The sequence below is a fragment of the Pieris napi genome, chromosome 13 (genome assembly GCF_905475465.1).
Source record: "Pieris napi chromosome 13, ilPieNapi1.2, whole genome shotgun sequence".
NCBI classification, from domain to species: domain Eukaryota; kingdom Metazoa; phylum Arthropoda; class Insecta; order Lepidoptera; family Pieridae; genus Pieris; species Pieris napi.
In genome coordinates this window covers 11,349,727-11,373,636 of record NC_062246.1, presented here as the reverse complement: position 1 = coordinate 11,373,636, position 23,910 = coordinate 11,349,727, and the positions used below count along the sequence as shown (strand labels likewise).

Sequence of the window (23,910 nt, the reverse complement as noted above, 5' to 3'; positions counted from 1 at the left end):
AACACGACGATTCCAATACATTTCGTATTGGAGACCAAACGAGAGAACGATAATTTTTATTGTGGTTTCTATTTAAGTTTTGAAATTTTACCGTCAAACTTGCTCGACATGATTATTTATTAAAGTTTACCACGTCATACATAGTACTAAATCAAAGGTATATGTAACAAACTCTTTTATCTAAAATGTATAACAATTTAGGTAAGTAGGTACACATAAATGTTACAAATAAAAAATACAATTAACATATATAAATTATCAGAAATTTTTGTTAAACAGAAAAAAATTACCAGCAAAACAGCGGATTAGGTTCGAGTTAGACACTTAACAATGCTTTCTTTAAAATCGCAAAGAATTCGAAAGAGTGGTGCCTGAACTCCTAGGTTGGTTTTTGCAAAAGGAATATTGCTGATTTTAGACCTAGGGATTGAATAAGGTACGACAATTTTAATATCCTGCTCTGTATTTGATTATTTAGATTCTATAATAATAAATAAAATCCAAATAAAATTTTTATTTTAATAAAAACTATTCTTTTATATATTTTAAACGTAAAGTTTTCAGGTTCGAAAAGGCAACTTTTGTAGAATCTCCTATTCTGTCATAGTTTGAACGCAAAACGGTAAAATTTTGGGTCAGTCGCGAGGTCATGGTACGAATTTTCATACAAAATTCAAATTGAATGAACGAAATCTGATAAGGTACTTGGCGTCATGGTTTCTGGTTTATTCGTCATGGTATGAATAAGCGATGCATCTCAGTTGTAGGTTGTCAATAGGCTCGCAATAAGAGCTCATGATAGGCCCCCAGACGACTTATTTTGCCCTTAAATTGATCTAGAATTACAACAACGTCCCCAGAGGGTTATATAAACATATGCCGCTGCGTTCAACAATGCGTAAAATAGTATTGAAGCCCCGCATACCATTACCATGACAACTACAGGCCCAACAAAAAAGCGAAAGACGAAAGTGATTTTAAAACTCTCATTGCTCAATTAGCATTAATTTTACTCAATATTATATCATTTAGCATTTTTAGTATACTTTATATTGATCTAAGAGGTAAGTCAATGACATTATATTTACTAATATTGTGGAAGCTATGTAAAAAAATTCTGTATTTAAAAGCTGTGTCTGGCTATTTAATGTTTTAATTAAATTTTTCTATGTATATTGTATATGTCAATGGTTGGTTGTGACGACCCGAAAAGTCTTACCGAACAGTGAATGAAAGTTAGATGTAAATTATTTATAGCAGAACAAAGATGGTAACGGCACCTCAAAAATTTGTCGTTCACCCGTTGGTACAATTTGTAGGAGGCGCTTCAGAAAAGCTTGGGAGCTTGGTTTTTTTTGTTTGTCATTGTTTACTTGTTACATTGCCAACCTTTTCATCAATTGCATATAAAAATATGTTTCTAAAGCCAACAACAACAACTTTTATCAAAAGCAGTTGGAAAAAATCAACAAGATAAAAGAAGAATTTTTTTTTCAATTACTATTTGATTTTTTATCAATTGCATATAAAAATAATTAAAATCAACGAGATAGAACGAAGAGTACCTTTTCAAATGCCTATTTACCTAAAAAAATTGAATATTATTTAGATTATTTTCGGGATTAATTTTAGTATTTTCCTCACAATAATACCTTTAAGAAATTACAGAATTTTACAAATATTCCGTCAGAGTTTTTTCTTTGAGTGTTTGATCAATATGAGGAACGGTGCATTCATCCCAGTCCTGGTTTCGTTGCTAGGCAACGTAAATGGGAAGTGGGTAGAGGGAAGAATTAATACAAAGGAGGTACGTCTTTATATCCAAGGCTCTTAATAGAATTTTCTAATTATGACACTTGTTTATTTATAAAATTTCCTTATTAAAAATAAACATAAAATCTACTATCAAACCGAAATATATAAATCGCCTCCACGGCTATATGTTCTACATCATGATTCCAACGTTAAAAAGTAGCAAACATGGTATTTTACCAACATTATTTCGGAGGTATCTGATAGATAGATTGCAGGAGAATTTATAATCGAAACCCTGTAATATTGCCTTTTATATATTTTAAGAGCGAAGTACCTAACTATTTCGTTTAGGCTATTTTTGATACCTCATTGAGTAAATTGCTTATCTAATACAAACATATTTATTATAAAATGTACAGTAACAGATACAGTACCTATTTACAATTTTCTTAACCTACATAATAATAAAAATATTTAAAAAGTAATAAAAAGAAAATTAAAACAAATTAAAAAGTTTGGTCACTTGTACCTTTAACGCTGGCAGCATTTCCTCGCTGTATTGCGATTCTGATTCGTTGAGCGAGGAAAGCACCAGCTGTGGGATCACCGGTACTATCTACCAGGCCCCAACATAAATTAGCGCCTGTGCACTTGAACACCACGGCCCCAGACTCTAAACTTATATTTGTTTAAATAATACTTTCAGAATTGGGCATTTCTGGCGCGCTTCTGTTTTCTGTCGCTAGAGGGCGAGTTTGAATATTTGATAGAGTTTGAACGGGACATGGGATCTCCCAATTTACTCTTGTATTATGACGATGAATCTCAATGGCCGTCTGTGTATCATAGTAAGCGGGTTAGTATTTACATTATACAAGCCAAGCGTATCATACAAGAGAGATATATTAACTGCTTATTGTCCCTAAACATAGCGTCTTTTTGCGGTTTTAGATCCGCGATATCCAAGACCATTTCAAAATAAAAAGTAAAAGATATCTTTTTGAATGTCAGTCGGCTGAGTTTCCGAAATTCCCAATTAAGATACACTGTCTCATATTTTGTTTTAATATATATTTTTTTTAATTTTTAAAAGTTTTATTCAGTTTATATAGGCGTCACTCCAAGATAGTATGGGTCCACTGAAAGTCAGTATTGGTGACAGCAACTTGAAGCAGAGTTAGGCCCATTTTTGATTAAAGTGATTGTGTTTGTATTTCTTTAAATATATGTGTGTTCTTTTATTTGTCTTAACTTCTTTCGTAATCCAATAGATATTATGAAATGTCAAACGCGTTGTTTTGTATATAGAAACCGGAAATTGAAGAGCGCCATCTTATAAGTTTACAGGAAATAGATTTCTCTATCTTTTCTGTCTAGAGTGAGTACTGAGTTAATTCCGATGGCGATTTTAAACGATTAACAATTACCAAGTTATATATGTATATGTAACTACATATTTTCGTAAACATAATACAATTTCAGACATGTCAAGACCGTGAATCAGTACTTAATAAAGGCGGACAGAACCAGATGGTTAAACTATCACATTGGTATCCGGACACCGAGTATTCAGGCTGTATCGTCACAAAAGCTAACAAAGAATTACCTGCTTCTAAAAGGTTGGTCCTATAATTTAAAACCTTTTCAATTTTTCAAGGCAGTTTTTGCCGCGCACCACCACTATGTGGAACGAGCTGCCCACTGAAGTATTTCCGAACCTATTCGACTTAGGGTCCTTCAAGAAAAGAGCGTACCAATTCTTAAAAGGCCGGCAACGCACTGGCGAGCCTCCTGGCATTGAGAGTGTCCATGGGCGGCGGTATCACTTAATCATCAGGTGAGCCTCCTGCCCGTTTGCCCCCTGTTCCATAAAAAAAATTCAAGAAAAATTATCTTTCACAAAAATAAGTGTAAAGTAAATTTCCTACTATCTTCATCATCAGGTAATTAAGGAAACAGTCTAAGTTTCATCAAAATCCGTTCCCTAGGTTTTAATCTATGGATATCCACGTATTTGTGTTGAATGATAAAGGTAATAAATAATGTTGAATTGAATTACATTTTTTCCTTATAATTTTCCTGTGCACTTTCAGCACAACAGAAAAACCAACAACAGCAAAGCCAACAAAACCGAAAAACACGTCTAAAAATGATCTCCCGAACGATCCGGGCTATTACGACCAGTTTTTAAAAACTACCATTTCACCAAAACCGGAAGTATCTACCAAAGAACCGAACACTACGTGGTACGAGTTGATACCAGAGGATTTTAATTCCACCACAGAACTGCCAGATGAACTATGGGAGAGTATTGGTCCAGTTACAAATGGCAGTAAAGAAGATTTAAAAGATGTCGAAATTTTATTTGATAATTACAATCACACTGTATGTACAAGTTAACATTTTATCTAATTTAATACAGAAGAATCTAAATCAAAATATTTTAACATATCTATCATTTAGCGAACAATAAAAAATAAAATAAAATATGTTTATCATGGAATATAAGATACAGGTATCACTTATTCCACATCATTAAATTTGTACTCATCGGCAAAGAAAACAGAGGGTGTGGGCCGAGAGAAAAGTCCGGTGTAAAAAAATCGGTTGTCTGAAAAGTCGGTTTACTGACGATAGTTGAACATGACAACGTCATAGCCGATTGTGCCTCTTTGTCGCTCGTTCCGCGCTCTCGCTTACACTTCAAGCCTTAAATGGAACGAAATATTTCTGCATAACGGTATTCTGATGTACAGTCTGCAACAAATTTTGCCGATGACTTTCCGCTATCACTTGTCATTGTAAATTCGGTATAGTAATCTTCTATATTCTAAAGTTAAACAGCTAGTTCGCCGCCCCCTCAGCTCACACTTTACACACACATTTTATTGCAATGCAACGAAATTGTTGGATTGTAAAAATAATGTATACTAACTTTTTTAGTATAGTAGTTTATTCTAAGAGTACATTGTCTTCACATATAATTATTTAACAAATGTAACAAAATATTGTAAACCTATTTTAAAAGAGTAAGTGTGGAGTTTCTTGCCCATTCTTCTCCACACGAAACTACCTTTTGGAAGGGGCAACTAGAATCATCTTTATATTTTTTTTTGATGTTCAAAAGTGCCATTTTAGATGGTCTAATTGAAATAAACGATTTGACTTTGACTTTGAATCTAGGAAATAACAATTGTAGAGGCAAGGACGGAAAAAATTTAAAAACACTATACCTTGAAAATGTGTAAATCCGCCACTGCTTAGACCGTAGTAAAACTAATTCTAGGATTCAGAAATAACTTGTTATCAAGAAAACAGACTTGGATAATGTGTATTTTTATATTTTAGCACAAAATAAAGCGATCAATAGAATTATACGAACGTTATCGACGACGACGTCTCAATTCAGATTCCTATAAAAATGGGTACAGCGAAACAGAGAGAATGATTGTATCATGTCACAACTCGAGAAGATTTCGTTCGGCGAGAGAGAGGTGGTGGTTCATTGCGATTAGCAATTGCGATAGTCCAAAGGTAGGTTAGTTTTATTAGCTAATAGTTTTGTAAAAGAATTAAACATCAGAGAGGAAATGCTGCCAACATTAAAAGTGTTCCTTTTGCCACAGGGAATCTTTTAAAATTTGTTTGTATTTTATACTTATCAATTTTTATTATTATAACAATAACTACTATGAGAATATTTGTGTTGGAAATAAATATAAATACATAATAAAACTTTATACGTACATATCTCGCGTAAACCATCATACACATTCTTATACGCCGACATTCCCTCTTCTTCAGAGAGAGGACACTCGATGGATTAATTTTGTGGACTGTAGATCCATAGGTCACTGGTTCAGATCCGGCTCGAAGGACCAATGTTCGGGGTTTGGGATAAATTACTAAGATATTTAAAGGGATAATTATTTATTTAATTAGCAATGGACTAAACTAGTGTGGTGAGATGAGATTGGGATAAGAGTCGCGCCCGGTACGAGGTCTGAATGCGAACTGAACTTTAGTGAATATAATAAGATATAATGAAAATGAACACACAAGCAAATCATATTGCTTGGTGTCATTTACATTGCAAATACCTGTACGGTTGTAAATCGTACAAAGTTTTATTTTAGTTTTTTGCGAAATCACATACACACAGATGTAATATCTGTCTGTCCGAATTTTATAATTTGCTTATTTGCAGGGTCTGGATGTGAAATACAAATTTTTAATGACGAATGGACCTGAAGGTGATTTCTGGCATCGGCATTTTTCTGCGGATGAATTTTGTAAGTACTTGCTTGTGCCAATTTGAAATATATATACATATATTTATAAATATATGTATATATATTGATTCGTTTTTAATACTTCTTATAAATCAAATCCCCTTTAAAAATCTTCAACACGGAAGTATGTCACAAAACTCCAAATTTTTTCAATAGATTTGTTGTTTTAAATATTTTGCGTTTTAGTTGTTCAAACCTGCGTATTTTATTGGAATAATACCACAAGTCAGCATTTACTATGAGCGCGGACATCCTGCGTTTTCAGAAAATAAAAGAAATATATAAAAACTCGATTAAGATACTATTTTTGAAGTGAAAATTCTTTAGGGTAAAAAATTTACGGATGAAACCCAATAACAATAATATTAGCGTCACGAAATTTGCAGCGTTTTTGTCGAAGAACAGGGAGAGAGCGATTTAGACCAATTGAGAGAGAGTGAGATGGGCGAATGAAAAAATACATGATGTAAATGTGCGGTCTTACTGCTAATCTTCCATATGTAATAAATATATATAACGCCTTTTTTTATTTCCAAATCCTTAATTTTCATTTCAAATGTTGTTAGTATTTACTTATAAGAGTTATAGCTCGATAGTAGGAATATGCTAGTTTCCTGTGAATATGGACCCTTCTTTGGTAAAGGCTCCAACGAATATGGAAGGGCCATATGACTTTGCCAATAGTCGGTCAGTCTTTTACTGCTATTTCCATCAAGTTATCAGCCCACCTTCTTTTTGATTCGCCCACTGTTCTTTTCCCGAGTCGGCTCTTCCATTGCGTCTTTACAGGTTTAATAAAGACAACATGATTTATATATAATGTTTAAAAATTGTACTTTATTTTCAGATGTCCTGCCAATTCTATTGACCTACACATTTGCGTACATAATAGTGATGGTAGCAGTAGTGATGTGCTCTGTGGAGTTGCGCTCGCGACATCTTTTACACTCGACGTATAAGTTGTTCCTAATATCGATAGTGGTACAACACTGTGGAGTATTGTTACAAACGTTGGCAAATATTCGATACGCTAGTAATGGAGTTGGCGCACCTAATTCGAAGATTATTGGTAAGATAATTAGATCAGTGCCAAGTTAAGCTTCTGATTATCAAAACTAAAGCGAGCTTTCGTATCGTGGTTGTCTAGTATGTGTATGACGCGTGACTCGTAGAGAAAACATCGTTACTTTTATTCATTATTCATAATTGTAATGTAGAGGGAGGGTAAAACTTGCTGAGTTTCTTGCCCGTTCTTCTCAGAACAAGGCCTCTTGGTAGTTTTGCGAACGGATGGCGTAGTCTTGCTCTTTCGCGAATTTTAGTAGAGGGAGGGTAAAACTTGCTGAGTTTCTTGCCCGTTCTTCTCAGAACAAGGCCTCTTGGTAGTTTTGCGAACGGATGGCGTAGTCTTGCTCTTTCGCGAATTTTGTAAACGTTTCTGACATTCATAAGCATGCGCTAAACGCATATAAATTGAATAAACGTATTTTGATTTGATTTGATTGATTATGTATTAATTTTTTGTTACTTACATATAAAGAAAAATTTCTAACGAAAATTAAGTTCGGTGGCGTGTGTATGGATCAAATAAAGCACTTTGTTTGAAGCTGGGTAACAACTGATAATATGTAGTTTAAAATATGAGCTTATAACTAACGTATAACCATGGGTGTTGCGGGGTTGCGACGCTGACAAAAAGTAACTTGGCTTAACTAACTAACTTTTTGTGAACACAAATCTAAATGTTTTTCGACATTATCGGAAACGAGAAAGTAAAAATACAATTTATAAGTGTGGTAAAAACTAAAAGGCTCATATTGGCTTCAAGTGTGCGATGATTGTTTACATTGTGTTCACGCTTCTATTTATTAAATAAAATTTACATATGTAACTTAACTAAAGTTTACATTACTCGAAACAAGAATAAACCTAAGTTGGATTAAAGTTAAAGATTAAGCCTTAAGTAGGTACTTGTTTATAATTGATTCATTCTGCTTTTACTCGCGTGATTTGGTTCGCTTGAGTAAGTGAACAAATAAAACATTAGTCTCTTTCTATAAAATTTTATTTACGTTGTAATAAAATGGACAGATTAGTTGAAACGGTTCAATTAGGCTAATATTTTTTTACCAGATATTTGCCGCATGTTCTCGGCTTTTTGAGATATTTTTTGATTTCCAGGTCAATTTCTCTGCGGGATATCGGAAGCCACCTTCCTCTTGCTGCTAATACTTCTAGCCAAGGGCTATACGGTCACCCGTGGTCGCCTCAAGGTTGGATTCACGGTCAAACTGACTGTGTTCATGTGCCTCTATGTACTGACATACGTGGTTATCTTTATATACCAAGCTCGGGTAAGAAAATCTGATAAAAAATAATATATATATATGTTGTACTCGACTTTATATCTTCTAATTTTACAGGCATTTGATCCAGGTGAAGTGTTATATTTGTACGAGAGCCTCGCAGGATATGCGCTCATAGTTCTTCGGATATCTGGATGGTGTGCTTTCGCGTACGCTACATATTTTACCGCTAGGAAATATCCGGAAAAGGTGCATTATAGTTAATTGTGTATAAGTAATCATAACAATCATACAGTATTTACAATTTTCTTAACATACATAGTAATAATAAAATTAATAAAGAAAATTAAAACAAATTTAAAATGTTTGGTCCCTGGCAGTGTACCTTTAACGCTGGCAGCATTTCCTCGCTCTATTGCAATAATTATTCGTCAAGGAAAGCACCAGATCTGGGGTCACCGGTTCTACCAGGCGTGACCTTAAATCTTTAATCAGCGCCTGTGCACTTGAACCCCACTGCCCAAGAGTCTCTACTCCAAAATTGAAGTTGGAGGAAAGACTCTTATTATTTATTTGTATCCTATATTTAAACAACAATTTTGAAAACTAAACTTAATGGCCATATGAAACAAACACCGACCGTACATTATGTGGTAATTGGTGTATAATGTAAACCGATGTGGTGTACATTATACACAACGCAAACCTACATATAGGCTACCGAGTAGAAAGCTGTAAAAAAGGGCTTGCGGCTTTTGTTGTTTTATATGGTTTCTAGTCTCTGAAAAAAAGCATACTCCTCCCTCAAAGGCCATGCCATAATTGTATGTGTTATTCATAATGTTTATTTTATTCTAGAATATGTTCTACTGCCCTTTTTTCATCTGTGGTACGTTGTGGTTTTACGCGGGACCGCTTTTTATACTGACTGCTAACTCTTACATAGGTGAGATTATTAAAAAAAACATATATTACTCTTTATTTATATATAAGCGTAGCGCAACAATTGTTTATATATTTATTCATGTTTTAGATAAATGGGTGCGCGAGAGTGTGGTGACAGCTGTACTCTTATTTATAACATTCTGTGGACACGTCATGTTCTTGGTGAGTAATAAGTTTACAGATCACCAAATTAAACTTTTAATTAAAATAATACATCAGTGGCACTACAACCTTTTTAGGTCTGGGCCTCAGATTTCTGTATATTATGTTTCATGATCGTTTGTCAATCTAATAGGCAACTGACACACTGACTTTTTGGGTCTAAGGCAAGCCAGTTTCCTCATGATGTTTTCCTTCACCGTTCAGTGAGTTAAATGCGCACACAGAAAGAAGCTATTGTCGAATCGAAATATCTGCGAACCTGGCTTAATGACGTCATACAAACTGGAGAGATAGCAAAAAAATTGAAGATGTAAAAATAAAAAATATTTTATTTGTGTACTTATTTTTATTGATACTCGTACCTACTTGAAATTTACAAATACTTATTATTTACATTATTTAAGCACTATGTATAGTCCTACCCATCTTACATACAGCACTAAATAGGTAGTTTATGTAATATTGCATTCCAGCGAGGTTCGCAGATATTTCCGACGGCTTGTACATTGGTGCACAGCGCCGATCAATACGACCTCTGGAATAAGAGCCGCAACACTGATCTAAATATATAATAAACTTTTTAATACATAATTAAAAACTTCATTAAAATGCCTAGTAAAAGTCTCTCATAAGCATTACTTACAAAATTATTTAAATTATTTTTACAGCTGTTAACCCTACCGGTTTTTGCAAATAAAAATTTCCCATACCATGTCCGCACTACACAAATTGGAGTTATGGAGGTAAGGATAGTATGAATATTATAAACTCTTTTACAAAAAACCACCCAAGGAAATTTACGTTCTAAGCTCGATTTCTGTTCATAAAATAAAATTTAATACGCGTTATATGAATTTTGGCAATTTTTAATGAATTATTTCAAACGAAAAAGATTTTTTACTGTTTTGATTAAATCAAGTTATAAATGTAAATACCTCTCTTACCAAAATCACAGCTTAAATTGTTCTGGGCATGATCCACGTTGTTTTTAATATCGTTTTGAGTAAAACGTTTCCACTTTTCTGCAATGACTCTTTTTTCCATTCCACTCCATTTTTATGGACAACAATGCTCGCATCTTCCTCGCGACGTGGACATGCTAGAAGTTGAGATCCGTCTTTTAGATTGGCCATCTCAAGGTCCTGCATCAATCCAATTGAGCATGTCTGGGCTGTTCTAAAGGGACTAGTAAGCTTAATGCAACCTGCTGCACAAAACATCAGGTAGCTTCCGATTTTAATAAAAAAAGTGAGAACTGAAACGGATTTTTACCTTAATTGACGAAACATGTCCGATTGCTTTACCATTTTTGGTACTGAATTATTTTATTTTAAACAGGTGACTAGCAACCCAGCCTTAGATGGCTTTGGTCCTAACGCATATCATCCCGAGACGGCAGCCGGCCAAACAGTTATTATTCCACTCACGAGGTATATAGTATATTAATATAAATCAAATTTCTTTTTGAAGTCATACTTCTTCTGGCGCTTTAAGGAAAAATTATGAGAGTGAATTTTTTCGATGCGCGCGCACACAGTCACAAAAAGCGACACCCTGAAGTTAGCTAAAGATGACATTTTAGTTTTTTCTATTGTTAGTGTCGTTTTTTCTACAAACGTAGAATAAAATTTTTGAAAATATTTTTAACTTGTTACGCCAAAGAAGTATAACTTCTAACGCGTGTACACACGTTTCTTTTTAAATTATTTGTTTTAAATTTTCATTTATTGATGGCGCTGGAAGTCTTCCACGGTCCGCTTTATAGGACATTTTCTTTTGCGAACTACTGAACTGCAGCATCAACTTCCAGTGGGGTCTTGGGAAATACGATCATCAATTGTTTAAAAAAAAAGAGTATCTATACTTCTCTCTCAAAGGCCGGCAACAAACCCACTAAAATAGATGACCGTGGGCTGCAATGACTGCCCTGGGCATCGTCGTAAACTATAAAAAGAATAATAATAATAATCTACCATTTTCAGGCGGACCGAGGAATTAATTGGCAGCATCTATAATCAATACATTGCAACCGCGCCTCCGCTGTCGCATGAAAACGAAACGCCAAAACACAACGGCGTCAAAAGAAATTCTTTTTCAAAAAATGGTATAACTCGACAGCCCAGCAGCGAAACAACTACATCTTTAGAGATTATCCCACACATAAATGATAAGGACATATTTACGGTCGAAACACAAATCGCGAAACTCGAACAACCAGAGTCACAAGAAAATGACAGTTCGATTGTGTTGCCCGAAAATGGGGTAAATTTGCCGAGTAATGGGGTAAATCTTGACTTGCCCAACGTGATGAGATCTAAGAGAAACATCCTAGAACCGATTAGAAGGGATGTGCCGTCTTGGTCTTTGGCAAAAGGTCCAGCTGTGGTTGCAATGCAGAAGAAAACTGATCAAGGTAAATAAATTTATCACAATCCTATAATATAAATTAATTACGAGTTTAAAAAATGGTTGTTTGTAAAGTCAGTTAACGGGCCTTAGTTTAACGTGACAACGTCATAAAAAAACATTGATAAAATGATTGCATACTTTTATGAATTAAATTTCTATATTTTTGTATGGATACAAAGAAATGAATCCTCGGAAGCTTATGTCAATCGAGTGGAAGAGAGATAGAGGCGCAAGCGTACAATGAGCGTAAAGGGACAATGAGTCATGCTTTTTCCTGCGTCAAAAATATTATCAAAAAGCGGGAACGATTATTTGGAGAAATTATATCTAACTTTCATTAAATTGACGTTTTCCAGTAAACTATTTAAGCCATTCAGGGCGCCAATAGAGTTTAAATATTTAGAATTACTAATAATTTAATTTTACGGTTTTTTGTAAAAAAAAAATTGTTTCAGATAACCATTTACCACCAATAGCAAATGGTAAAAAAGCACAGACAGTAAGAACTATGCAAGCCACTTCTGGCGTCATCAGCACGATCCACGAAGGACGCGAACAAACTTATAATCGAACCGACGAGCTATTCACTGTTACTAAAAGTTAAAGATTTTTTATCAGGAACAATTTTTTATTAAATTTGACAAAAATATCTGCGTCAAATATTTTTTATGAAAAAGCCTTTACTGTAATTGTATTTAATGTTCGTTGTACTGTTCATTTCACTGATTTTGTTCCTTAAGCTGGAAGAAACTCTGGCTCTCAGGGGCAACTAATATTTAATTTATAGCTAATCATTAATACAGTAGACCCGGTAGTCAAATTAATATGTGAAATATAATTATAATGCTTCTAATTTTACATTTACTGCCAGTTCTCAAATCAAGGCCGTAGTACGGAAGAGAAGAACTGGCAATAAATACGTTTGTAAGGAGCTGCAACCATTACACCATGTTCCACATGACATCTTAAGTAATAAATAATGATTAAATAAATTAAAAACAAAGATTGGTCCTCTATCAGCAGGAGCGAAGATTGTCAAAAAATATTCAATAATAGATATAGTCCAAACGCCGGCTTTTTTTTTTCAAAGTACTAGAGAACGGATTTTTTTTTCCATCTTTATCGTCTTCAATTTTTTATAGATAATAATATTTGCCATCTTTTTTATTTAATTTTTTTTTCTGTAAAATGCATAGTTTTTTATTTGCAGCGCTTCAAACTTTTTACAATATGGTTTTTGCTAAATATGTAGTTAATGGTCAATGATAAATAACAAATAGTGGTAACTAATTTGTAGAGCATGAAATTTCCTATAAATTTTAACTTTTTCCCGTAGCATTTATAGTTTATGAGCTATAACGATGTGAATGTCGAGTGAACGCAAAATATCCACGAGATTATAATGCTGTGTTGTGTAATGTTTTGGTTGGGGCGCTTGGACTAATATATGTCAGATGTGTTTATTGTTAACCCTCAAAACTTGACGCATTGAACTCATAGTAACTTTACAGACTATGTTCTTTTTTATCTTGCAAGAACTTTCAAAATAATATTTTGTAAATATTTTAAGTCACGTGTGATATTTTCTAGTCCAGCAATAAAAATCTTGATCTCAATTTTGTTTTATTTTGTTCAAAATTGGAAGCAAATAGTCGTAGCATGAAGTTTACACGTATGGATTTTGTATACACAACTTCACGTATAAGTTGTTTGGCCGTTATTTTTTTTTATAATTACATAAGGGGGCAAACGATCCGATGGGATGAGCAGTCATCGCAGCTCATGGACACCGATTTTAGTGGTTGCGTTTCCGGCCTTTGAGGGAGGAGTAAACTCTTTCTTTAAAAATTGGAGGTCGTATCTCCTAGGGAAGTCCCCCACTAAGAGTCGATGCCTCAATAGAAAGTGTCTTGTGAAAGACTATCAGCCATCAAGGTGATGCTGATAAAATTTTGAATTATTTTGATTTGTTTCCGTTAAGTTACGACAATAACAGGTAATAAATAAAAAAACGAGTATAGGTTAAAATATATATTACAATATAACATAATTACATATTAAGTACTAATTAATTCACGTGAACAATCACAGATTACTTGATACATTAGAAGCATTTTACTTTTTTTCTAAGTACACAAGCAACATTGACTAAGTGTTTTAAGTAATCTGTGGTAAGGCTTACTAATTGACTAAAATCACAAAATTATCTACACAATAAAATAAAATTCTGCTAATTAAGGAATTAATTAAATACTGTTACGTTTAAATCACAATATTAACAAAACCACTCTTTACTTTAAGTAAACAGAGTATGAAAATCACATTAATTGAGGATTTACACTCTGAGTACACGCTTGTCACGTGACTGGGTATTCAAATCCAAATTCTAAAACTAAGACACAAATTGTGTCAAAAAATTCTGGAAATAACACTTCAAAACGTTCTTACAAAACGCCAAGCCATTCTTTATTCTCATTTTTGACACTTGACATTTCTGACAGTGACATTTAAGACAAAATTGTGACTGCGAGACAATTACAAATTTCTTAGGAAACTAATTTTCTAACCAGTTTCGTGGTTTCATATATAGGCAGCACCGTTTAAATTATAATGCATATACTAAAATAAAACAAATATTAGATGTACAGCTCACATATACAGAGCAGATATAGCATATCTAATAGCTCACATATCTGAGTGCGTATAAAATGCCCGAGTCTTGCCCTTACAGCTTAAGAAAAAATTTAAGTACAAACCAACCAACACATTGGCGTTAGTTTAAGAGAAAATTCATTAATTTAGTTTAGAAAAATCATTAACGTTTACACAAACTTAGATCATTATATCTGGTTCTATATTTGTACTGTATAAAAGTAATATCAACGCTTCAAAAATGACTATAGTTCTCGCCATATCCGATGGATTAGATGCGACTCCTGCGCTAGACTTCGAAAAATTCCTAAACGACACTTGTATTTTAGTTTAGGGTGCTAGTATAGAATTCTCGAATCTCGTAGACATTAGGAGTATATTTAATTATGAAATTATATAGTAAAGGCAAGGAAATCAGTCTTAAAGTACCGATAAATTGACGTACTTTGGTATTGCATTGTATATTTTAAATAGTGATTTCGAAATATGGTAATAAAAACATTTTTAATTTAGGGTCAATTTATACTAGCGCAGAGCCGAAGCACATCGAAGCGTCACGTTACTTCTGAAATTTTAACAAGACGCGCTAATTCCGAAGAATGCGCGTGACTAAAACGGGTTGCAGACCAAGAGCTAAGCTAAGTTAGTTTAGCTTAGCTCGCATAGCTGACGCAGTTTTCCATACTTGTGTGCAGACCGCAAACTATGCGAACTAAGCTATGTGAGCTAACTAAAATATGCGAAGCTAATTTAGTTGTGTATGCCGATGCGCAGCTACACGAGCTAAGCTAAGCCCCTCCCGCTACCCCGCACACCATTTGCACATCCTTCGCCACACTGACAGAGCTTTGGCTTAGCTGTTGGTGTGCACGCTATTTATTTCTAGCTTAGCTTAGCCTAGCTTGCTTGGCATAGCTTAGTTTAGCCTTGGCATAGCTTAGTTTTCGGTCTGCAACCGGCTTAACACTGATTAGCGCGCGCATTCTCGCGAACCTTCGCGTCATCAGTTTGAAGTTGGCCTGCATCGGCGTTGATTACGATGTATTCGAACGAAAAATAAATTTATATGAATCCCTATTTAACATACATTCCAAAATTATTGCAAGTGATCCGTGCGGATTCGCTTTAGTTATGAAGAATTTCGCTTCGATGCGCTCGACTTTTCGCTAGTATAAATTGACCATTATTTAAATTGACAAAGTGAAGTCTATGTAAGTATAAACAGTTCATGAAAGCACATAATCCAAAAGTAGTTTGACACATTGTAGTCATAGCTTTAAGCCTCGACTCCATATGAGTCTTTAACATTTATAATTTTCAATGTAAAATTCGTTTTAAGACCACTCTTAATAAGCATTTTATTATAATAAAATTAAGTTACATTTTGTTCTCATTCGTAAAACACAAAAATTAAATTTTTATGTAAAAAATAAAATCTCGAATACACGATAACTAATTAGTTTAAGTACTGGGGCTTTTGCATTTAAAAACACTTACTATATATAGTGAATACTAGTACAATTCCATAATAATCGCTAACTTTTCATAAAGATATTAAATTGACATTAACGTTATACAACGCGGACAAAACATAGTGCATGTAAAAACTGTAACCATAGTAACAAACTTAGTTTAGTCCACGTATTATAAGGCCAATAAAGATTAAATTCGAATAATTTCGCAAGCAGGTACATTTTAAATACAAGTATTAAGTAGTAAAAACTTCACAATTAAATGTTTGGTCTTGGTTTTCATTGTAATTTGTGAGTGTTACCAAAACATTCAATTCACGCTTATAAAAGCAAAACGAGTATTTTACAACGTGGACTTTAAATATCGTGTTCGTTACAAATTAAAAGAAAATGATATCAATCAAGATACTGTTTAGTGCATATCTATAGCCCACGTTTTTTACGATAAACGATTGGTAACTATGGTAACAAAGATGTTACCTTTAGAGCGTGTTTCAAAAGGTCATCCATATAAAAACTAAATCAGATAATACTCACTTCATTCAGTGCGAGCAATTGGTTCGTATCTACAGATTGTCTAAGCATTGTGTAAAAAAACCACTGATTTAGTTTCTATGAATGTAATGTAAATTATTAATTATAAAAAAAACGTTAAATCAAGAAAGACAATTTTATTTCTAAATGCATTCTTGGAATTAGCACCGTAGACTATGATTTTTGGTGTCATTAAAAATAAATTCGTCGTAATTTTTCTTTAACATATGTATAGACCGATAAAATTAACATCAGAATCACAATTCTTATAATTTCTATTGAAATTCTTCTTGTGTATTATATATGGGAATCTATACTTTAAAAGGCAAATATTGTTATAAATTTAAATATTTGAGGAGTGTATAAGGCAGTGTTAAGTACATCATAATAAAAACTAAGCGTTCTTTTTCTGTTGAAGTTTCTTGTAACTCTGAAAAGATATAAATCTTTGAAATACATAGAATTTTTTAACTATTATTTATAACTGTATTAGTATTAAATTTAATTAGTATTAAATGCGCACATAGACAAAGTCCATTGGTACACAGCCGGGGTTCGAACCTACGACCTCAGAAAGAGGTGACGCCTACACTGTTAAAAACCAAATAATATTTGGCTAAACAATTTGAACCTTTTTAAAAAAACGTACCTCTTCCGCCATTTTGTACAACATGGCGGCCGTCTCCGGTCCGGTCTGTTCCACTAGCACCTTGAATATGCCGCCTTCAGGCTCACTTAACTCGGATCTGAAATATAATACATATATAGTATTGGTCGGTTATCGAAAGCTGGCGGGTTCACAGTACTCACACTAATGCAATTTCACATACATTCATGTTTCAAAATATGACTTTTTTGCCATGCTATACATTTTAGTCCACTCTGGTTTTAGTAAGGTTGGGTGGGTTGTAAATAAATAAAAATGTGTCAAATACATATAAATATTAGGTGCATACGAGGGTGGATCCAAAAGTTCTAAGCCAGACCAAGAACGTGAAAGAGTAGTTCGTGTAAATAATTTTTCATTTTTCGACATAAGCTCCATCTAGCTCAACACACTTCACTTTTACTTCACTAACTATTCTTTCAATACTCCTCTTAGAAACCCCAATCGCATCTGATGTCAAATTAAATATAACATTTTTACATTAAACTGTTTTTATTAAGATGCTTAAAATAATTAAAAACATTGTGCACCATTTCACGAGATTGCCCTGGTAATGTTTGAAAAAAGATCAACATGTATAAAATAATAATAATATAAAACAGTAAAGATCAACATAAACAGTAGCAAAAGAAAAACAATAATTGTCTCTTTTATACTCATAAGCTTGACCGAGCGCGAGAGAGACGGACAGTCTTTTCGTGATGTATTTGTGATTGTATTTCAGTTTAACATCACGTCTCACGCTTATTCACAGACACTAAACAAGCACAAAGTGTAAATGTGTTGAAGCCGCCAGCTTTAGATAACATACCTAATATATACTCTGAATGTTTATTCCTATTAACAAATAATAATGTATTTAAAGACTTTTCACTAATCTTTCATCCCTTTCTCTCAAACTGTTTTAACGCTTAGATGAAAAGAGACGGTAAACAGTGCAACGGTGATTTATTTTTGTGGGGGTTTCATAGATATTATGCCTAATTTATTAAAAATATTTATATTGTGTTACGGTAGTAGATTAAACAAAAATAAACTTTAAAAAAAGGTATAAATGCTTGAAAAAAAGTAGTGTAGTGTCTGTGCCCTTATAAAAATACAAAACCAAGAAAAAATTTTGTTATTTAAATAAAATAATAATGATATCGATATGTATTAAAAATACCATCGGTGTTCAAGTATGAATAATTGCACCACAATATTATACAAGCACATCTTTATTAAAAAAAAAAAAATAGACTAAAACGCTGCACATCTTCGTGACGTTCCGTAAAAATTGTACCCTCATGCGCCTAAAGAAGTTTCACTTCAAAAATAAAAATATATCAAACTTACCTATTAGAATAAGTTCTAATCCTATCTTTGGATAAAATGAGTGTCTCGGATTCTTCATGTCGTTCACCAGATGATTGGAATGCAAAGTTTTCTGGAATCGCCAATGGAGCCTGAAAAAATTCCAATCATATTTTTGTTAGAAAATATCGGCCCCATTTTATGATTTCATTAATTATAATTATTCTGGCATTGAAAGTGTCCATGGACACTTAATATCAGGTGAGCAACCTGCCCGTTTGCTCCCTGCTCTATAGAAAAAAACATGAGATAGCATCAATCTCAATATAGCTGTCTCTTTCTCTCTAACCAAATAGATTATAGTAAAGAAAATTTGATACATTATTGTTCTTTTAATTTGGTTTAAGTCCTGAGAGAAATTTACCTGGCTTTTGGACAGAAGTGCGCGTCGGGGCTGATTCTCTACCTTCGATTGTGCGGTGGCCGTCAAAAGTTCAAATGGATGACCAGACTCGACAACGCGACCTCTGTTAAAGCAAACGGAATATAAATAAATAAAAATATAATTTATTTATATGGCTTGTGAAAAAATACTTAAAAAAAAACATATTATTGATGACCCGACCAATCGTGTTAACGTTTAACACGTTACGATCGTATTTCGATACGTATACGATTTAGCAAGCATAGCTTAAGGCTTAAGTAGACATTAGCCAGCCATTAAATGTTTTAATAAACGCTACGGTGAATATCTTACAGGCCGTTAGTTAAACGGCGCTGTTTAGTAAACAGGTTAGGAGTGTTGATTAACGGCTAATTAAGCTAGTTAGTTACGTAATATATAACATATTCTAGAAATTCCCAGAATTTATCGGAAAGTCCTTTAGAATTTCCGCTAAAAAGCTGTGCATAATCAGTTTCCTAATACTATTCGACTAGCTTCCTCTCGATCATCTATTAATTATTTCCTATCCAAAAGGATAGGTAGAAGACTCTTAGCTGTCTTTTAGCACAGAATGCTGGGAGGAGATTCTAGCCCTACATTAAATTTTTATTACCAAACAAGTGTATAAACTTCAAGTAGCTATTGCAAAAACCTTATCACTCTCACAAACATATAAACACGAGAACATCACTCACTTGTCCATCACGATAACTCTGTCATAGTCCATCACGGTGTTCAATCGATGTGCGATAGTGAGGACTGTGGAACTCGCGAATTTACTGCGAATTGTGCTTTGGATTTGACGATCAGTTCTGGAAATTAAGAAAATTTATATTAAAATCTAAATAAAATAATGAATTCATCAAACCGTGTTTAAATTGTCATCTGCAATGTGGTGCTGGAGGCGTTTGTTAAGAATAACCATGAAAAAATGCACCAACGCATCTATCCATATCGAGGTCCATATTAAAACCCGTTTCAAATTCATATTCAATTATGTAACACAATGTAATGAACGTCATAAAAAAATATGTACGTATACATGAAATGCTTCTCATTTTAAATTTACTGTCAGTTCTCAAAATAAGGGCATAGACTGACTGATGAAAATTATTCACGGTAGATCTTACTATACAGCTGACCACGATACTCAGATATGAGTTCGTGACCTCACAACATAGGCAAGAAAGGATTTACAAACTTAAAATCATGGCAGTGCATGCGCTGTATACTTATAATTCACCGTTATAATGTGCCTTCGTGACTTATTTATTGATTTAATTATGTATAAGTAATCTAGTGGTTAACAAAATTTAATTAAGAAAAAAACAAATGTATAAATCATTTATATAAAATTAAAGTGAACTCAACTCGTAAATAGATCATTTGTTTTTAAATAAACTTTTAAAATAAAATAAATAAAAGCACTTACTCCGTGTCTACATTAGCGGTAGCCTCATCCAAGACAAGCACGGCTCGTCTCGCCAAAGCAGCTCGAGCCAAGCACACGAGCTGTCTTTGTCCACTCGATAGGTTCCCCCCTCCATCCCCAACTCGAGAAGAGAGCCCCCCTGGGAGGGCCGAGACTAGCGATTGGAGTTCTACCTATAAATATTTGAAATTTTGGACTGTGTTTCAAAACTTTCGTATTCTCAATGCAATTCAGGTATTGGTTGTTTCGTTTTGGTTTTGCCCTTAGTCTTGTCCTCAGATTTGTGCAGTCACGAAGATGTGCAGCGTTTTTGTCGAAGAAAAGGGAGAGAGCGATTGAGACCGATTGAGAGAGATGGTGAAGGGCGAATTTAAACCTTATAGAAATTCTATTTTTAAAAGTAAAATTTCGTTAAGAGAATTTATGAAATATTAGTATTTTATATTTTATGCAAAATAATTAATTGAAATTTCAAATGACGAATTGAGAATTAAATGCGACGTGTTTTTATTATCGAAAAAATTAATTTACAATTTGTATTAATTTGTGACACTTTTAATATTTTAATGACAATTAAATTCATTAAATTTCTAACATATCTTCCTTTTTCCCTCCCTCTAAGTCTCGCAATCTAAAGTTTTAGATTTGAGAACGAAACTTAAAAATTAGTTTGCCAAAGAAGTTTCACTTCTGACATGTGTACTTTGTACGCACGCACTTTTTTTAATAGATAGCTTTACCGGTTCAGTGCCCAAGTGCCAAACGTTTTTTTATTGTTTCCACGAGCGAGTGTTAAATGCGCACAAAGAAAAGTCCATTGGTGCACACAGTGGCGTAACTATACCATCTGGGGCCCGTGGCAAATACTTTTTGATGGGGCCATATCAGTAAAAATCACGTCACGTTGTACTCAGTTTAATTTTAATAAACGAGATTTTCAGCGTACTCAATTACACGTTGTATATGTCCCAGTAATGGCCATAGGCCTCTCTTAGGCGAGAAGGAATGGTCTGTAGTCCCCACGCTAGCCCAATGCGTATTGGAGACGCCACTGGGTGCACAGCCGTGATTCGAATGCACGCTATTTCACTAGAGTAGTACGCTCAGTAAAACGTTATATTAAAAAAAAATGTGTGCGTGTACTAGGTGTACACACGTAAGAAGTGAAACTTCTTTATGACCTTATTTTTCGAAAAATAATCTACTATATGCAACTTAACGAAATTGGTTAAATAAAATTTAACAAAAGGCTTTTATTATCATAGATATGAATACAAATACCATTATTTCATTTTACCTTATTACTACAGAATTTCATTAATTGTAATAGAATTATTAGTATTACTATCATTGTTATCGTTATTATATATTTTTGTTATTAATGGCTTCTAATCTCTTCGGATCAACCGTGGTAGGGAAAAGAAAAAGATGGCGCGTAACCGAAAAATGTGACAAATGTGTGTAATTTTTTTCCAACGCCGATAAAGAAGTTTCACTTCAAAAAATCCAATTCATCGCGAACAAATATCCCTCTATTTATAATTCTGACCAAAATTAAAATACCTCATGCAACGCAGCGTGTATTTTTGCATCGCTATACTTCTGTTCTGGATCCAAGTTGTCCCTCAACGTAGCCGCAAATAATGCCGGTCTCTGCGGCAAAGCGCAAAGACGAGATCTCCACGCGCGAAGACCAGCCAACTCCGCCGATACCCCGTCCACTGATACCTTTCCAGTTATCTTGTTTAATCTGGAATTTACGTATGTTTAAGTTTTCGGCTGGATATTTATTATATTTCTGGGCGGATGCCCTTTATCATAAGAAACAGCCATGTCTTCAATAAGTTGTAATGTGGGTAGGAACAAAAGAATCACAAAAAGTATCTCCCTTACAGCAATTCACTAAAATCTATTCACTAGTAATTAGGGAATCACTTAATCAATCACTTTTAATTAGTTTATGAAACAACAAGGCACAAGATTACTCGGAACAAAAGCGATACGTCGCAAACGTGATGCGCTCGCCGTTGACGTTCGAAAACTAAACAAAATTCAACATGGCCGCGCTGACCATCGACACGACGCTCCGCCTGACAATTGTCAAATCTCGTTTGACAATTGTCAATTCGTAATTCGTAATATTTAAACATATCGCGGACTTTTATGTAGATATTGATGTCTTCTATAAAACTGTAGTACATCACTTTGTTCTATTGTCAATAGTTTCTGCAGTGAATACGATATAGGTAGTTCTTCATTCATATCTATAACTATATAGCCTGTACACAGTTAACAATGAAAAGTAACAATCTTTTAATAAGTTCTATAGTCACTTCTAAATAATCTGAAATAGTTTTTAAAATCTTGTCAAATAGTCGGACGTAAAACTGGATTAGAACAATTTAAGCTTTTTTTTTTTATTTAAAGACAATTCACACCAGTTGACCTAGTCCCATGCTAAGCTGGTGAAGCTTGTGTTATGGGTACTAGGCAACGGATATACATACATATTATAGATAGACATATAAATACATATTTAAACACCCAAGACCAAACACAAGCTCATCACATCGATGTTCGTATCAGCCGGGGATCGAACCCGTGACCCATGGATTCGCAGTCAGGAGTACTAACCACTAGACCAATGAGTCGTCAGCTTACCTAAATAGAGCTGCAATAAGAGAACTCTTTCCTGCTCCAGTTCTTCCAACCACAGCAACTTTTTCCCCTGGCCGTATTGAGAAGTTAACACCCCGGATAGCGTACGACGTTTCATCTATCTTAGGAGCTGGTTCTGTTACTTCTTGCTTTGGCGGTTTCTCGTACTCCAGTGATACATCTTCGAAGACTATTTCTCCTGAAAATGTAAAGGATAGATAAATAAATATTATTAAAAAATATATCACAGCTTTACTTTGTACCTTGTACAGACTCGAAACTATTACAAAAATTTCGTATTACAACTGAAATCAAAAAAAAAATAGGAATGTCAACGACAGCTCGTCACGTCACCATTACTTAGTTTATTGCCAGTTCTTCTCTTCCGTTCTACGCTCTTGATTTGAGAACTGGCAGTAAATGTAAAATTAGAAGCATTTAATGTATATTTCTTTATTGACGTTCATAAGTGTACATTGTGTTACCTATATGAATAAATTATCTAGATATTTTTTACAAAATACGCTAGGCCAATTGGGCGTTTCACGTCTTCCTAGGTTTCGTCGAATTCGTAAAATTAAACAGAGAAAGAGAAGCATGGCATAAACTATACATTTGTTTCTTGACTAAAACAGTTTTATGACATACCGTGATCAGGCCATTCTTCAAAGTTTAAGTTTGGACACTCAGCTTTCAAAGCCTTTTGGTCTGGTTCTACCGGCGTCTCTGGGGGTAGGTTGGTGTACTCTAGAATTCTTTCAACCTGAAATTGACAAGGTATTTATAACTTAAATCAAGGCGAAATCGTACCTTGGGACTAAATTGTATTAGTTAATGGACAGAAAAATACATAATTTGTGGGAAACAATAATACCATTCCTGCTTTCT

At 34.0% G+C, this 23,910-nt stretch overlaps 2 protein-coding genes across 3 annotated transcripts in view; one reads left to right on the top strand and one right to left on the bottom strand.

The window, feature by feature from the left end:
• The first annotated feature begins 1,672 nt into the window (after positions 1–1,672).
• Positions 1,673–12,793, top strand: LOC125055252 (transmembrane protein 145-like). Its single transcript, XM_047657632.1, has 15 exons — positions 1,673–1,807; positions 2,462–2,611; positions 3,238–3,374; positions 3,849–4,140; positions 5,104–5,289; positions 5,963–6,047; positions 6,895–7,116; positions 8,229–8,401; positions 8,471–8,602; positions 9,212–9,299; positions 9,387–9,460; positions 10,129–10,203; positions 10,799–10,890; positions 11,443–11,873; positions 12,325–12,793. The coding sequence occupies exons 1-15, from the start codon at positions 1,718–1,720 to the stop codon at positions 12,471–12,473; spliced, it is 2,376 nt and encodes a 791-aa protein (XP_047513588.1). The 5' UTR covers positions 1,673–1,717; the 3' UTR covers positions 12,474–12,793.
• Positions 12,794–14,812: 2,019 nt separating this feature from the next.
• Positions 14,813–23,910, bottom strand: part of LOC125055097 (probable multidrug resistance-associated protein lethal(2)03659) — a 46,022-nt gene continuing 36,924 nt past the window's right edge. For both annotated transcript variants that reach the window (XM_047657336.1, XM_047657335.1), the window contains exons 25-33: positions 23,671–23,785; positions 23,026–23,221; positions 21,928–22,114; positions 20,365–20,537; positions 19,628–19,744; positions 18,912–19,014; positions 18,530–18,639; positions 17,177–17,273; positions 14,813–16,957 (exon numbers count right to left, since the gene is read on the bottom strand). In XM_047657336.1, the coding sequence (XP_047513292.1) occupies positions 16,922–16,957; positions 17,177–17,273; positions 18,530–18,639; positions 18,912–19,014; positions 19,628–19,744; positions 20,365–20,537; positions 21,928–22,114; positions 23,026–23,221; positions 23,671–23,785 (1,134 nt within the window). In that variant the 3' untranslated portion in view covers positions 14,813–16,921. The remainder of the gene's footprint in view (positions 16,958–17,176; positions 17,274–18,529; positions 18,640–18,911; positions 19,015–19,627; positions 19,745–20,364; positions 20,538–21,927; positions 22,115–23,025; positions 23,222–23,670; positions 23,786–23,910) is intronic.

Coding starts and splice junctions, on each gene's coding strand:
- LOC125055252 (XM_047657632.1), top strand. CDS start 1,718: ATGAGGAACGGTGCATTCATCCCAGTCCTGGTTTCGTTGCTAGGCAAC. Junction 8,402..8,470: donor TCTTTATATACCAAGCTCGG/GTAAGAAAATCT, acceptor CTAATTTTACAG/GCATTTGATCCAGGTGAAGT. Junction 8,603..9,211: donor CTAGGAAATATCCGGAAAAG/GTGCATTATAGT, acceptor ATTTTATTCTAG/AATATGTTCTACTGCCCTTT.